Source organism: Vicia villosa, linkage group LG5 (genome assembly GCF_029867415.1).
Source record: "Vicia villosa cultivar HV-30 ecotype Madison, WI linkage group LG5, Vvil1.0, whole genome shotgun sequence".
Classification (NCBI taxonomy): domain Eukaryota; kingdom Viridiplantae; phylum Streptophyta; class Magnoliopsida; order Fabales; family Fabaceae; genus Vicia; species Vicia villosa.
The window spans coordinates 82,834,543-82,851,170 of NC_081184.1; the positions used below are offsets into that span (position 1 = coordinate 82,834,543).

At 40.3% G+C, this 16,628-nt stretch overlaps 1 protein-coding gene across 1 annotated transcript; it reads left to right on the forward strand.

Moving 5' to 3' along the window:
* Window positions 1–4,545: 4,545 nt before the first annotated feature.
* Window positions 4,546–15,857, forward strand: LOC131604910 (uncharacterized; the record flags this gene model as incomplete). Its single annotated transcript, XM_058877325.1, has 4 exons — window positions 4,546–4,651; window positions 4,910–5,079; window positions 13,224–13,811; window positions 15,027–15,857. Coding segments are annotated over exons 1-4 (1,695 nt in total), but the record flags the coding sequence as incomplete, so codon positions are not given.
* Between the last annotated feature and the right edge of the window lie 771 nt (window positions 15,858–16,628).

Here is a 16,628-nt window from a genome sequence, read left to right on the forward strand (position 1 = left end):
AATACTGATAAGGATCATACCGTTTTCTATGTTTTTATTTAGAGAATCGATTGTGGCGTAGGCCTCGATGTGCATTCTCTAAAATTTTCAAAAGGTGTTTTTATTTAGAGAATCGATTGTGGTGTAGGCCTCGCTCGATGAGCATTCTCTAAATATTCAAAAAGATGTTTTTATTTAGAGAATCGATTGTGGCGTAGGCCTCGATGTGCATTCTCTAAATTTTCAAAAGATGTTTTTATTTAGAGAAACGATTGTGGCGTAGGCCTCGATGTGCGTTCTCTAATAATCAAAAAAGCTCCTTTTTGGTATGATCTAAGTCACAGACAAAATTCCCTTAAAAAACACCAACCAAAAAACACTTAAAACACCTAATAAATGATCAGATTTAAAACAAAGTAAGGAAGTGGTGCGAAGCCTTGTAGTAGGTTCTTGTCACCATGGAATTACCCTAAAAGACACAAACCAATCATTTCTTTTTCTTTTGCCTCGATGGCACCTAAGGGCACTGTTATTTCCGCTCGAACGCATCGTAGGCGATCCCTTATGCAAGAGCGCGAACGTTAACTCCGCCTAACTAAAAAACACAAAAACAAACAGAAAATCTTGAGCCGAGCTACGGTAAATCTGATTCCTGAAAAGGATACGTAGGCAGCGGGGTAGGGCCCGTGCGAGTACAATTCTTCTTTTCCCTACATTTTGCATTCATTTCGCATTTAGACATAGACATAGTTATACACCCTTTAGATAGAAACAGACGTAGGTGGATACCATCGAGTACGATGGGCGTGAGGGGTGCTAGCACCTTCTCCTCACGTAACTGGCTCCCGTACCTAGATTCTCTGGTCGCAAGACCTTGTTCCTTCCTTTTTCAGGTTTTCTGATATTCCTTTCCCTTATGGGATAAATATATTGGTGGAGACTCTGTTCATTTTTCGCGAGCGTGCGACAGCTGGCGACTCTGCTGGGGATGTTGCTAGACCTATTGCGGGTCCATCCTTAGCGAGTCGATCCTAGCCTATCCGTTTGTTTGCTTATTTATTGGGTGTGCTATATTTTGTCTATATGTCGCATTTATTTATTTCATGTTTTGCATACCATGTTTATTTTCCTGCTTGCACATTTACTTTCCCGCATTCTGGATTATATTATGGGTCTCCGTGGAGGCCACATATTTTCACTGTTTGCAGGTTGGGTGGGATTGTTTCTATGAGGTAAAAGGCCCAATACCCAGGCCAGAGTTGACACATAGGACACCTAGGATAGAGTGGATAGTCATGACGCCGATGAGATGTCAGGTCTTGTCTAGTGCGAGCATGAGACCCACGCCCAGTCGAGGTCCAAATGGGGTATCACTGTTGGCATGTAGATGCAACAATGGTGGTGCCTCAGGAGGACTGATAACGCTGGTTGCCATGTTGACCTACCCTGACCTAGACTACACCTGTGAGTGGGGAGGGATATACATGACAGGTACCGTTGGTGACTATTTGGTTCCGTTGGTGACTATTTGGTTCCGTTGGTGACTATTTGGTTCCGTTGGTGACTATTTGGTTACGTCAATGACTGTTTGGTTCTATTGGCGACTATGGTTCTTCTGGTTCTATGATCTATGCCGGACCTTTGATCCTATGACATCTTCCTTCTCAGAATTATTACCTTGGTCTCCCCATGTCGTGGGGACCTAATTTGCATCATTCTCATCATAGCATGTTTAAATTTCCAAAAAAAAAAGGAAAAAGAAAAAGAAAAAGAAAAAGAAAGAAAAGAAAAGAAAAAGTTAACTCTCATATGCATGTCATTTTTCAGGGTATCCAGAAAATATCAATCTCCGTCAAGAATGGATAACAACGTGACCGTCAACCAAGGAGCTACAAGGCGCACACACACTTATACTTTCCATCGTGAGGGCATGGTTCAGTTGGGACAATTGGGTGAATTGGTTACTGGTCATAATGAAATAGTGTTCAGTGACAACTATGGCAACATCTTATCTCTTCTGTACTCGCGTGTCGACGAATGGGCTTTATCTACCCTTCTTCAGTTCTACGACCCAGATATCTGTTGTTTCACATTCTCAGATTATCAGCTAGCTCCCACTCTCGAAGAGTACTCTTGCCTCCTCAACATCAAGATTCAACACAGAGTGCCTTTTGTTTGTGTCCCGGAGAAACCTAGGTTGGATTACATTGCCAACGCTCTTTATTTGAGCCTGGGAGATGTTCATAATAACTAGAAGAAGAATGGTGACACTCATGGTTTCTATATGAGTTTCTTGGTTGAAAAGGCTCAGGAATTTGCTGACAAAGGGATATGGGAGGCTTTCAATGCTATTTTGGCCGTTCTGATTTATGGAATTGTGATGTTCCCCAACATTCACAAGTTCGTTGATTTGGCTGCTATATGTCTCTTTATGGATAAGAATCCAATTCCTACCCTATTGGCTGATACATATTATTCCATTCACTCTCGGCATGGTAAAAGGGGAGCTATTCGAGGTTGCTTGCCGTTGTTGTATAACTGGTTCAAATCTCACTTGCCTGCTAGTGGTCCGTTTGTTACCTCTACTCAGAAATGGTCTCAAAGAATCATGGGACTTACTGCAAATGACATTGTGTGGTATCAAATCCGAACGGGTATATCTGAAGTCATTGTCAGGTGTGGAAACTTTGGTAACGTCCCACTCATTGGAACGAGAGGATGTATTAACTATAATCCAGTTCTTGCCCTTCGCCAGTTGGGTTATGCCATGAAGAATGCCCCTTTGGATAAAGAAATTCACCAATCCGTATACTTTGAAAGAGGAACTAACCCCGTAGCGCATGAGGAAGTCAGAAAAGCTTGGAACAATATCCATATAGGTGAGAGATCCACCTTAGGAGCCAAGAATGCTATTTCCATGGATCCTTATACCGATTGGGTTAAAGAGAGAATCAAGACACTTTTTCTACCGTTCCCGGAGGTTCCTCTCTTGTATGCACAACCTCCGAAGATATCGGAAGCCATGGTACCGAGAGAGCGTTTTGACCAAGTCCGTGTCGCCAATTTGAGGTTAAAAGAGAAAGATAGGGACGTGAATTTAAAGCACTACCTTGTTAAGCAAACAAAGAATGAGCTAGCCCGTGAACTTAAAACTCTCAAAGGAGAGTCTTCTCAAGTCAGGAAGAGGACTAGAACTGAAAAGGGCGGAAAAGCTGCTGTTGTTCCTACTGAAGACCCTCAAAAGGTTATGGAAAAGGCTATAAAGGAAGAAAAAGAGAAGCTCAGACGAGAGTACCAAGAAGACTTGAAAGCCCACAAGCTCCGACTGGAGAAAGAAACCAAATATGCGTTGAGAACTATGAAGAAGAAACTGGAAGAGGAGACTACCCAAAGAATAGCAGTTGAGAATCAATTGAAAGGAAGTCACCTCCGCACCGCCCGGCTAACAGAAGAGAATGCCAAGCTCAGAGACCAAATGATGAGTACGGAGAATGCACCTGAGAAAGCTTATCTCCCAGAATGAAAAGGATGTGACGAACTTAGGGAGTGCTGCAAGAAGCTAGATGGGCAGTTATTCCGAAAGGACGTGGTAATCCAAAGCTTTGTCAAAGGAAGAGATCGAGAGGCGACTAAGAAGCTGTTTAATGAAACCAAAAAGTGGAGCGACGACCATTTCAGACAAGGAGGGCCTTTGTTCTACACCGAGATGAAGTAGTAGTTGAATTTGTTTGTAGATCACCACCAGAATTGTTGGATGGGGTCTCTATTTTCTTTATGTTGAAACAATGATGTTTGTGTATAAACCTACTTGCCTTAAAGAGCTATTATGAATGCAATGAATTGCTTTCTGTTTCCACTTGATGTCTCCCTCATCGCGTTGTTATTTATTCTTGACCATCAATTCAATTTTGGATACCCTGAAAATGACATAACACATCATATGCACACATGCAAACATACATTCACATTATCACATTGCATTTTCAGTTTTTTTTATCAGATTCTAATTGGGGTCCCTTCCAACAACAGATTTTTTTTCCGACGACGAAGCTGACTTTCTTACATCCTTACCGCACCAGAAATAACGAGAAGAGAATCATGGACCAATTTGAACAGAATCAAGCTTCCCTCCGTAGGGATATGGATGTTATGGGGGAAAGAATGACCCAACTTATGGAGACTCTCCATGTCGTTGTCCAAGGACAAGAGGAGCTCAGAAAGAGCGTCGCTGGATTGGTCAAGGATGCTCCTACCAATTCTGCTGATGGAGGAGTGAAAACTAAAGAGACTCCTGTTAACGAGACACTTAAAGTAGTGGACGACCACCACGAGGTCATTGATCTCGACCATGATCTTACTGCTGAGTTAACCGAGACTGCTAAGATGTACCAAGCTCTTGAAGAACGCCTTAAGGCCATTGAGGTTGCTAAAACTTCGAGTTTCAACACTGCTGCTTTGTGCTTGGTACCTGGGATTGTTATTCCCCCAAAGTTTAAAGTGCTAGACTTTGATAATTACAAGGGAGTCACCTGCCCAGAGACTCACATTCGTTCCTACTACCGCAAGATGGCCGCTCATGCTGAAAATGAACCATTGCTCATGCATTTCTTTCAGGACAGTCTCACCGGAGCTCCGTTGGAGTGGTATATGAAACTTGTGAGGTCCAATGTTAGTACTTGGGGAGAACTTGTTGATGCCTTCTTGAAACAATACCACTATAATACTGCTATGGCTCCTAGCCGTGCTCAACTTCAAAATATGTCACAAAAGTCTGAAGAGTCTTTTAAGGAGTACGCCCAGAGGTGGCGTGAACTTGCTGCTCGAGTCCAACCTCCTCTCTTGGACCGTGAATTGATTGATCTGTTTATGGGAACTCTGAAAGGGCCGTATCTTTAGCACATGGTTAGTAATACTTCTCCTTCCTTCTCAGATGTGGTCATCATTGGTGAACGAGTTGAGAACTATGTTAAAGCTGGCATCATTCAAGGTGTTACTAATCCTAGCACTTCTAATGGTAATAGTAAGAAGCCCTACTCCGGATTCGTGAAGAAGAAAGAAGGTGAGACTAGCACCGCCTCTGTTGACCAAGGTCGAGCTCCGGTATACTCTGCTATTCCACCTCCTTATTAATCAATGCTGTCATACCCCAATTTTTGACCTAAGATACCACCTCATATCATAGCATATGCATCATTTGCATCTCTAACAAAATTGCATAGCTTGTGTTTGTTACTTGTGACTCAGCAGGATTTAATCAGGAAATCACTCATTAGTACAAGTAACAATCAATTAGGGTTTTGTTCTCCCTTCATCTCAAAAGAACTATCTTCATCAACAATCAACATTTGGTCCTCAGAGATTCATTTCAACAAGCTCAAAGGCTCTGAATCAACCAAGTTAAGGTTTTGACTGAAGATAGCATACCCCTGACTTTTGCTCAGAATTTGACCTAATGACTTGGGACATGACCTCAAGACCTCAAGTGCATCATTTTGACCTAATCCATTGGCTCAGAACATCTCCTATACAAAGATTGATCAGACAAATCCTCAAATCAGGATTTTTGAACTATCAGGGACTGAAATCAGGGATCACATTTGAGAAACCCTAAAAATCCCCAGGAAGTCAATCAAAGGTTTCAATCATCCTCAAATGATCCCTATGACAATATACAATGGAAATTGTATCTCAATTCAAGACCTACAGTCATCAATTTCATCAGGTCGACAATTAGGGTTTTTGACCTAATTCACTAAACAACTGACTTTTTAATCAGGACATGGTGCCACAACTCAAATCATGGCTCAATATCCTCTAATGCTTCAATATGATCCATTCATACCATTCATTTGATGAGGATAGCCTGTTTCATTTGAAATCTCCAGAAACGCGATTCGTCTGAAATAAGTCAACTGTACAGGATCACCATTGACTTTTGGGGAATTTTGGTCAACCATGACTTTTGAAGTTTTAAATCATCAATATATGATATGAGAAGTCATTTGATCAAGAAAAATCAAGAAAATCAATCAAGAATCAAAAGTCAAAAGTTTGACTTTTCATACTTAGAAAAATTTCTAAGTGTTTTTCATGGTTTTTTCCAAACTTTGGAAGGGAATTTCTCAAAATTTCACCTACAAACTGAAAAAAACTTCCAACATGAAAGTTGTAGATTTTGATCCAATAAACAACTTTGACACATATAAATTTTTTTCAAAAGATCAACCATTTAAGAGATATGGTGCTTCAAAGTTGGTACTTTTTGAAAACTTCACTTGAAATCTCATTTTCTTCAAAGTTCATGGATCTTTTTCACCCACTTCCTTAAAGATCTTGAAGAAACTTTCAACTAGGGTTTTGAAGTGTGTAATATGAGCTTTCCAAAATGTCCAAGAGCATGAAAAAATATGGAGTGTAGCTATGGTTTTGAATTTTGCCATTAGTGAACTTTTCACTTGAAATTTCATGCCATTTTCACTAAGTTATGAGCCAAATTGCCAAATGGACCAAGTAATGATACATAGAGGCAATAATTGGAAGATATTTTCTGATTTGAGACAGATGGGAAAGAGATAAGAAGCATAGCCAATTTTAACCATGGTTTAGTAACTTTAACCATATGCATTTAATGTAAAAGATTCCTTTCTATCCCTTAAGCCAAATCACCAAAGAAGAAGCAAGTTGCAAGGGCTTGGTATTTAGAAAGCTTGGCCTATAAATAGAGGTGCAAATCACTCTTCAATTCACACCAAAACCTCACAATTATAGGTTTTCTCTCTTCTTTCTTGAATTGCAAGTTTCATAGTTTTCAAAGAGGTAGAAAACTCAACCTCCAAACCCTTTGAGTTATGGCCAAAGTGATGGTTCTAACAACTCATAAACATCATATGGGATGTGTTTGAACCACTCACACACCCCAAATCACCCCAAAACTCAGAATCATCATCTCACCTCCATATGAACATGAAATGAACCTTATCATGCCAATTTTCATTCAGGCTCAATTCTGTCCAAACTATCACTTCTAACATCATCCATATATCACATATGAACTATCCAATCCATCACATATAGCCAATAACCTCAGAATCATCAAATTCGATTCACTCTTGAAGCTTATGCAGGTCGGGTACCATGACCATGCCCAGATGAATTCAGATGGTTCCAAGCATCCAGACACCTTCCATAAGGTCCATTGAAGCTATCCAGATCATCAAACAACTTCTGTAACACCTCCAAGCAAGAATTCGATTCTCAGTTGTGCCGTTTTTAAGGTAAGTTCTCATGAGCTTCAAATTCATACTTGCACGCATCATAAATGAAATGTGAGCATACCATCTTGTTTCTGCACCTATGAGGATCATTAACCCTCAATCAATTGTATCATAACTTGCACATACACAATTTCACATTGAATTTCAGTTTTAGGGTTCTTCATGTTCATGCGAAAATTGACCCCCTTAGAGTGAAAATAAATGAAATTAAAGGTCATCATCATGTTCCTCGTCCAAAACCAAGTGGAATAGACCCTTTACCTGATCAAAACAACACAGATTTGAAGAAATTCAAAATTCAGTTAGGGTTGTGTTCTTGGCGCGTTTTTTGGTTTGGAAATTTCAAATATTTGTTTTAAAATATAATGCATTGGAAGCGTATGAATAACAAGCTGCACGCGCAGCTCGCTTGGTTCATGTTTTGAGTGGTAAACACAAGGGCGTGGGTTCAAGCCCTTTGGAAGACAAAACCAATTTTTTGACACTATTTTTCTTTCATTTTTTTACAAACTTCATCAATTAATTTAACCAATCAAATCAACTTATTTTTTCTTCATTTTTTAAACACTTCTTATTTAATATACCTATTTTGACAATATTAAAAAAAATCACAAAAAAAGATTTATTTAATATGTTTTTAATTAGGTTTAAAATGATGCATTTTTAAGTGTTTTTAAATACTTTAAATATTGTTTTTCATTTAATTTTCAAACCTAATCACTTGTAAATATTTTTGTGATCAAACCCTAGTCACTTAGGTCTTAATTAAGCATTAAAACTTGTTTTAAACTAAATTAAGTTGATTTCTTTCAAATTCGAATCGTTTTAAAACTAGCGATCGCGATTCTTTTCAAAATGATAAACCATTTCTTTTTGAACTATTGATTAAACCTTTTTAATTGATCAATTGATTTTCAAAATGAAGTGGGGCCTCTCGAATATTAGAGAGTGTAAGTCCCATTTCTTTTCTTTTTGTACGGTTTTAAACAGAAAACTTCTTTCAAAACAAATCTTCAAACAGTTTTTCAAAAGCGAAACCACGCGTCTGTAAATAAAACAGTCAACCATGTTTTGTAAATAAAACACGGGCCTCCACGTAGGTATAAGTCCCAAGCCCCTTTTGTACATACACCTTTTTTGTACATATCTCGATCAATTTGATTTTTAACTTTGAATAACAAACCAAAAATGAAGGTTTTTCTTTAAATCTTCCCAAAAATATACCACGGGCCTCCATGTAGGTATAAGTCCCAAGCCCTTGTAAAAACCTGTTTACATAGCTTTGAATAAACTCAAGCGGACCTCTCCCCGAGTGTGAGTCCCGAGCCCCCGTGTATACAAATGGATCATGCTTACAGGTATATTTCCTTCATAAACTCCATTATATACACACACTTTGTCATATATATAATTGTTCATGTTTGTTCATATTTGTTCATACTTGTTCATGTTTGTTCATATGTGTGATATGTGTGCTTGTTCAACTTAGTACAACACTAGGTTCCCCATAGCCTCCTATTGGGCTTCGTGCAAAGAATCTCCACTAGTTTAGGTTAGGACATAGAGTATGGTTTCCCGGTGAAATCGCTCTAAGAGCTCAGACCAACTATACCATGCCTCCCCTTGGGCTTTGTACAAACGAGTGACCCTCCCATAGCCTCCTATTGGGCTTACAATGCAAGGACCCTCGATTGTCCCTCCCATAGTCTCCTCTTGGGCTTACAATGCAAGGACCCTCGGATAGCCTCCTCTTGGGCTTCGTACAAGGACCCACGGGCTTCTTATAAGCATCCCCAATATCCAAATCAAATACCCTAGGAGATTAGACATTTATCATCTCTATGATAGGAGTATCTCTTCTATATCATCACAAACAATTAATTTATCAAACTTTTTTTTGCCACAAGGCTGGCTAATCAATCAAACTTTTTTGCCACAAGGCTGGCTAATCAATCAAACCGTTTTGCCACCATACTGGCTGATTAATCAAAGTTTTTGTCACAAGGCTGACTTCATTGAAACTTTTGCCACGAGGCTGGCTGATTAATCAAAACTTTTTGTCACAAGGCTGACTTCATTGAGAGTTTTTGCCACAAGGCTGGTTAAACACAAAAACATCTTTATCATTCTAAGCACCATAAGTGGCATGGCCCCGGGCTTATAATGAAAAGATTTTCAAACAAAAATCAAACAGATGTATGTGATGATATAGATTAGATACATCGAACATTTAGATGACATTTGTCTCTTATCCTTTGCTTCCACTAGCATAAGTGGGAACTACGATTGCTCTGACTTTCTCAACATCCCTTTGAGAATACGTAGGCACAAGGTCGATCCTTGGCGAGCAAAACAAAACAAAAAAAAACCATTCAAACCTTAGCACCCGTAGACCCCGAGCTACAGATGCTCTGATTCCCTCTAGGGGATATGTATGCAGAGGATTGCGATGATCTTTGCGAGCATAATCAAACAAATACCTTAGGTCCCACCTATTTCACAAGAACCTCTCAATAACATGGAATGAAAAACAAAGCAAAGAAACCTATAGAGTACTATAGATACGTTGGGTGCTAATACCTTCCCTTCGTATAACCAACCCTCTTACCCAAGATCTCTCCCCCACTTTTTAGGTTATTGCAGCTTTTTTCCTTTTCCTCTTTTGGAAACAATAAAAAGTTTGGTCGAAACAAAAGAAAAATCATTTTTTGAGCACTCGAGCCCAAAGAAGGCATCAGGTGTCTCATCCCAAAAAAGACAAACGATTTTTCCCCGCGACAGAAAAAATGGCGACTTCACTGGGGACCATCTTTTTATTGTTTCCAAAGGAAGGGTTAATTCTATTTGCTTTATTTTTCATTTCATTTTTTGTTACATGTGTGATTCTCTGGTTCTATTACTTGCGTGGTTCTGTTACAAGTGATACATTATGGACAAATCCTAACCCGGATTAAGTACACATAAGAAATTAGGTGGAGGGTATAGTCATGTGCAGGCGCACTTGAGAATCCTTCCGCTCAGTGGAGGTTCCTTGTTGGTAATATATGTTTAGCATGTTTCGTAGCGAAGACATTATTACTTTCATTGAACTGTAGAAGCTGAGTTGGCCGTAGAACCCCAACCCATCCTGGCCTTATTAGGTTGTGGTGCAGAAACTATTCAGGTGAAGACTTGGATTAGTTGTCATGCGGAGAACCACACTCAGACGAGTTTTTCTTGAGAATATTACTGGCTCATGAGTTTAATTGTGGAAGGCCGGTAATATCCGAAAGAAAAATGTAGACTCTGACGTATCAGTAGAACATGTTGTGCAGGTGATTAACTAGAACTTTCCCATTTTTGGTTCTCTGACCTCATGCTCGTGACTTTGGACCTGTGGACCTATGCGTTACCATGTTTGCGTTACCATGTTTGTGTACCATGTTTGTAGTATCATGTTAGTGTTACCATGTTTGAACTACCATGTTTGCTTTACCATGTTTGAATATGTGGCATCCATGCATCCATGCATTCATACATTCATTAGAAAACCCATCTTTTTCCATAAAAAACATGATTTTTCCAAAAAAATTTAGAGAATTTTCTTTGCAAACATTATAGGATTAAGTTATGGAAAAAAGGTATACCAAAAAGTACGGTTTCAAAGCGCCTGATGTAGAAAGACTGATAGAGTTAGCATCTTTTGTACAAGATCCTTGTAATTTTAGGAAAAGTTATGGAAAGCTTTTGCCTATTCTGAACACTCATGTTGATGAAGGACTTCTCAAAACTCTGGTTCAGTTCTATGATCCCGTCTACCGGTGTTTCACCTTTCCAGACTACCAGTTGGTACCGACCTTGGAAGAATATGCCAATCTTTTAGGTATTCCTGTGTCTGACAAGATACCCTTCAATGGCTTGGAAGCCATTCCTAAGTCACACGTCATTGCAGCAAGTGTCCACATGAAGAAGTATGAAGTAGAGAGTAATTGGACTACCAAAGGAAACCTTCTGGGATTAACTTCACACTTCCTGGTAAAGAAAGCCTTTGATTTCATCGAGACTGGTAGCATGATAGCTTTTGAAGCTACACTAGCCTTGCTCATCTATGGGTTGGTTCTGTTTCCCAATGTCGACAACTTTGTTGATATCAATGCCATAAAGATCTTTCTGATTGGAAATCCCGTTCCGACTTTACTGGGTGACATGTATTTCTCTGTCCATCATAGGAATCGCCAAGGCGGTGGAATCATTGTATGTTGTGCACCTCTGTTGTTCAAATGGATTGTTTCACACTTACCTCAGTCTCCTATTTTCACAGAAAACCGAGAAGGTTTGCGTTGGCCTCGAAGACTTATGTCTCTTACTAATAATGATATCCGTTGGTATACCTTGGCTCGTTGTGGTACAGAAACCATTGATAGTTGTGGAGAGTTCGCCAACGTACCCCTCATTGGTACGCAAGGAGGAATTAACTACAATCCAGTCCTAGCCCGACGACAACTCGGGTATGCAAATTCAGTTAAACCCATTGGTCCTACAGTGGAAGGTTACTTCTACCGAGAAGGGGATAATCCTAAAAGTTTGAAAGCGAGAATGGTGAAAGCTTGGTACGACGTCCGATGGAAAGAAAAAGGCGAGGAAAGAAATTGCATTGCCATGGACGCCTACACCTGCTGGGTAAAGAAAAGAGCAAAGGAGTTTCAAATGCCTTATGCTTACGAAAAACCCATGTTTCCTGCAGTATCTCAACGACCCAACATTCCCGCTATGGAGGAATACCAAGACACTTTGACCAAGATGAGGACAGAAAAAGATGCTTGGGAAGAAAAGTATCGTAGCACTGAGGTGGAAAATAGAAAGTTGAAGAAAAGAGTGAAAGATCACGAAGAAACTCTCTACTGTCAAGATGGATGGCTCATGAGTAAAGATGAGAAGATTCGTCAGAAAGATGCTGCAATCAAGAGATACATCAAAGAAAGCAAGAAGAATCTTGAAGGCTCAACAAGCAACGCTCCGACTCCTGATGATTGGAAGAATATTGTTGACAAGCTGAGGACTGAAAAGGCCGAATTGAAAGCTCACTATGGGAAAGAAATCATGAAGCTCAAGCTGCACAATGCATTTGGTTCTTCGTCTGATGAAGATGCTTAGGATTGTTTAGCTTTTTTATTTATCATTTGCTTTTGTAAGGAGCTACGCTCCAATGTTGTAACATTTCCCATTATTGCAATAAAAAAAAATGAATAATAGATTTGTTTGTGTTCAAATGTTTGCAAGGAAATAATCTTTAAAATGTTTGGAAAAATCATAAACTTCTTTTTGCATACATCATTCTGCATATCGAGTCTGTTGTATAGAATCTTATCTTTTGGATCTTTCTCCAATAGATCGTCAAGCTGTCGCGTCTCAAAGTTTCTCGACCGCGCTCGCAATCAGATCACAGATACAATACTCGTTCGAACAGAAGAAGAGTAATGGAACACTCTGAACAAGAGAATATTGAGCTCCGTGGTACAGTGACCACTCTTCAGGAAAAGTTGGAAAGTCTCACTACTCTGGTTGACTCCTTGATGGCCGCACAGAATCAGCCGTCGCCACCCAACAGCCAAGCGACGGTAACATCTGAAGTCACTACTCTGGTTGACTCCTTGGGGCACGCCTTTCAGTTTTGGTACAGGTTTCCGCCATAATGTTTCTGGGGTTCAAACATCCACAACTGAAGCGCCCGCTGCACAAAGTTCACAGTTTACTCCAAATCAGGGGATAACTTTTTCTCAAGTCACTATGGCACTTTCTCAACCCACTATGACAGTTCCGACTCCTATGGTTCACACTATTCCTTACGGAGACAATGAGATTTATCATGATCAGGGTGATAGCACAAATCAGCGTAATCTTGTAGGAGATCTCCAAGAACAAGTTAACAAGATGCAGCTGGAAGTTAAAGCTATCCGTGGAAAAGATTTGTTTGGAAAGAATGCCCAGGAGCTATGTTTGGTTCCCAGTGTTCAGATACCAGCTAAATTCAAGGTCCCTGACTTTGAGAAATACAAAGGAAGTTCTTGTCCACAAAGCCATCTTGTGATGTATGCCAGGAAGATGTCTACTTATGCAGATAATCATCAGTTGCTTATCCATTACTTTCAAGACAGTTTGACTGGCGCCGCACTGAAGTGGTACACAGGCTTGGATAGCACTAATATTCGAACATTCAATGACCTAGGTGAGGCCTTTGTCCGACAATACAAGTATAACTCGGATATGGCTCCGGACAGAGATCAGCTTCGATCCATGGCTCAGAAAGACCATGAAGCTTTCAAAGAGTATGCCCAACGATGGAGAGAAACTGCTGCTCAGATTAATCCACCGTTAAAAGAGAAAGAGATGACAAAGATCTTCTTGAATACTCTCAGTCCGTTTTACTATGAACGCATGATTGCTAGTGCTCCAAGTGATTTCACTGAAATGGTAAACATGGGGATGCGTCTAGAAGAAGGAGTCCGAACCGGACGTCTAACTAAAGAAGGTGGATCTTCAAGCGGAACCAAAAAGTTCGGAAGTGGTTTCCCAAAGAAGAAAGAACAAAGTGTTGACATGGTATCCCAAGGAAAGCCAAGAGGAAATGTCAATCGTCAACGACAGGTAGCTGCTATTGCACCAGTCGTTAATACCGCACCGAATCCGGGATTTACCCCGCAGTTTCAACAGCAACAGCCTCGACCACAGGTTCAACAGTTTAACAATAATCAGAATCGTGTACAAAGAGCTCCACAGTTTGATCCGATTCCAATGACCTACACAGAATTGTACCCTGCTTTGATTGAAAGAGGTCTTGTTCAAACTAAAGCACCACCACCAGTACCTGAGAAACTCCCATGGTGGTACAAAGCTGAGGTCTCATGCCCTTATCATCAAGGAGCACCTGGCCATGATCTTGAGCATTGCATAGCTTTGAAACATGAAGTTCAGAGGTTGGTAAGATCTAATCTCCTCTCTTTCAGAAATTTGAATCCAAATGTGCAAGCAAATCCGCTGCCCAATCATGGAGGGCATGTTGTAAACATGGTGTATGGATGTCCTGGTCCGTACCGAGTCTATAATATCATTTTCTCAAGAGCAGATTTGGTACAAATGCACGCCACACTCTGTCGAGGGCAGAATTTTCGCCAGCATCACTATGGTTCCTGTAGCATATGTTGTGTAGATCCTCACGGATGTTCGATTGTGAGAAGAGATCTCCAAGTGCTGTTGGATAATGGTACTATTCAGATCTACAGAAATAGGGATGAAAATGAAGTTAACATGATAGGATGCTATCCGCATGAGCTTTTAGTCTCAGATATCAACTCGGAAATGCCTACAGTTAACGTCATCGTTCCTCATTTCAACATGCCTGAGCGCATGGAAGTTACTTACAACAAGCCGAAGGTTCCTATTGCTCCTTTGATCATTTGTCTACCTGGACCTGTTCCTTATGACTCTGACAAGGCAGTTCCATACAACTACAATGCTACCATGATAAAGAATGGACAAGAAGTTCCTTTACCTACTCTTTCATCTGTCGTAAACATCGCTGATGTAAGTCGAGTAACAAGAAGTGGACGTGTGTATACTCCACTACCTCCAAAGCAGCCTGTTGCTCCTGTTACCGGACAAAATCCTGTCAATGTCCCAGTGGGAAATCCTGTGGAAAATCCTGTCAGTAACACAAACACTGATGTTGGTCAGTCCAGTGGAACCAATGTGAATCCTGATTTTGATGAAATTTTGAAGCTTATCAAAAGAAGTGAATATAAGATTGTGGATCAGCTTATGCAGACTCCTTCAAAAATCTCAATACTTTCATTGCTGTTGAATTCAGAAGCCCACAGGGAAGCCCTGATGAGAGTTTTGGATCAAGCTTTTGTAGACCATGATGTGACTGTTGACCACTTTGATGGGATAATAGCTAACATAACAGCTTGTAACAATTTAAGCTTCTGTGATGAAGAACTCCCTGAGGAGGGTAGAAATCACAACCTTGCTCTACACATTTCTATGAACTGTCAGTCAGATTCTTTGTCCAATGTGTTGGTAGACACCGGATCTTCCTTAAATGTGATGCCGAAGACGACTCTTGCTCGTTTGTCTTACCAAGGAATGCCTATGAAGTTCAGTGGTGTAGTTGTCAAAGCATTTGATGGATCGCGAAAATCTGTTATCGGCGAAGTCAACCTTCCCATGACAATTGGTCCACATACATTTCAAATCACCTTCCAGGTCATGGACATTCAAGCTGCTTATAGCTGTCTGTTAGGACGACCATGGATCCATGAAGCAGGGGCAGTAACTTCTACGCTCCACCAAAAGTTAAAATTTGTAACAAATGGAAAATTGGTAACAATAAGTGGAGAACAAGCCTTGATGGTGAGTCATTTGTCCAATTTCTCTTTCATTGGTGCCGATGATGTGGAAGGAACACAGTTCCAAGGTCTCTCTTTAGAAGACGAATCTTCCAAAAAGAAAGCGTCAATCTCTTCTTACAAAGAGGCGGTAAAAGTAGTGAAAGATGGAACTACCACTGGCTGGGGGCAAGTTGTGATCCCGACCAAGAATGAAACTAGAGCAGGTCTCGGATGTTCACCAACATTCTCAAACTGCACTAAGAAGGATGAAACCCTTCGTCCGATCAAAGAAACATTCATTAGTGGAGGGTTCCTTAATCCAATCCCTCAAGAGGTTAACGTCCTTATCGAAGAATGTATCGAAGAAGGTCTACCTGATCCTGAAGAAGAATGGAAATGTTATCTCAATGACTCGGGATACATATCTCCGGAAGAACCATATCCTCCTTCAGAAGAATCCAAAGGCAATGAAACTGAACCTGTTCCTGCAGAGATCTGGGACACCTTGGGACAACCAAGTGGAAAATTTGATTATATGGTGAAATATACTGCACCTGAAAGTTCAAAGATTGCGATTGAGGATATCCAACCAACTGGATGGGGAGATTCCTTTGACTATAATAGTCAACCAGGAGAGGTTTATCAGCCCTGTCAATTTTCTCAGCAACCTGAAATTACTAAAGATTTCGGATTCAACGCATCTGCCAAGGTTGATAACCCTGAAGATGGTTATTATCACATAAATGCCATTTTTGAAGATGAAGGGGAAGATGATCCCGCAGCTGACTCAGAAAGTGTCGCTGACAATGAGTCTCTTCATCCTGAAGACTGGGAAATACATCCTGAAAATTCTGGAGATTGTGACTCATCTTATGCTCTTCAAGAAGTAGAAGAAGACCGTTTCAACTCTACAAAGAACAAGGTTGACAAACCAGGACCTTCAAATCCTGCTCGACCAGCAGACGATGTCAATACTGAAGATAATTCTGGGGAGAATTTTCCTGAATAC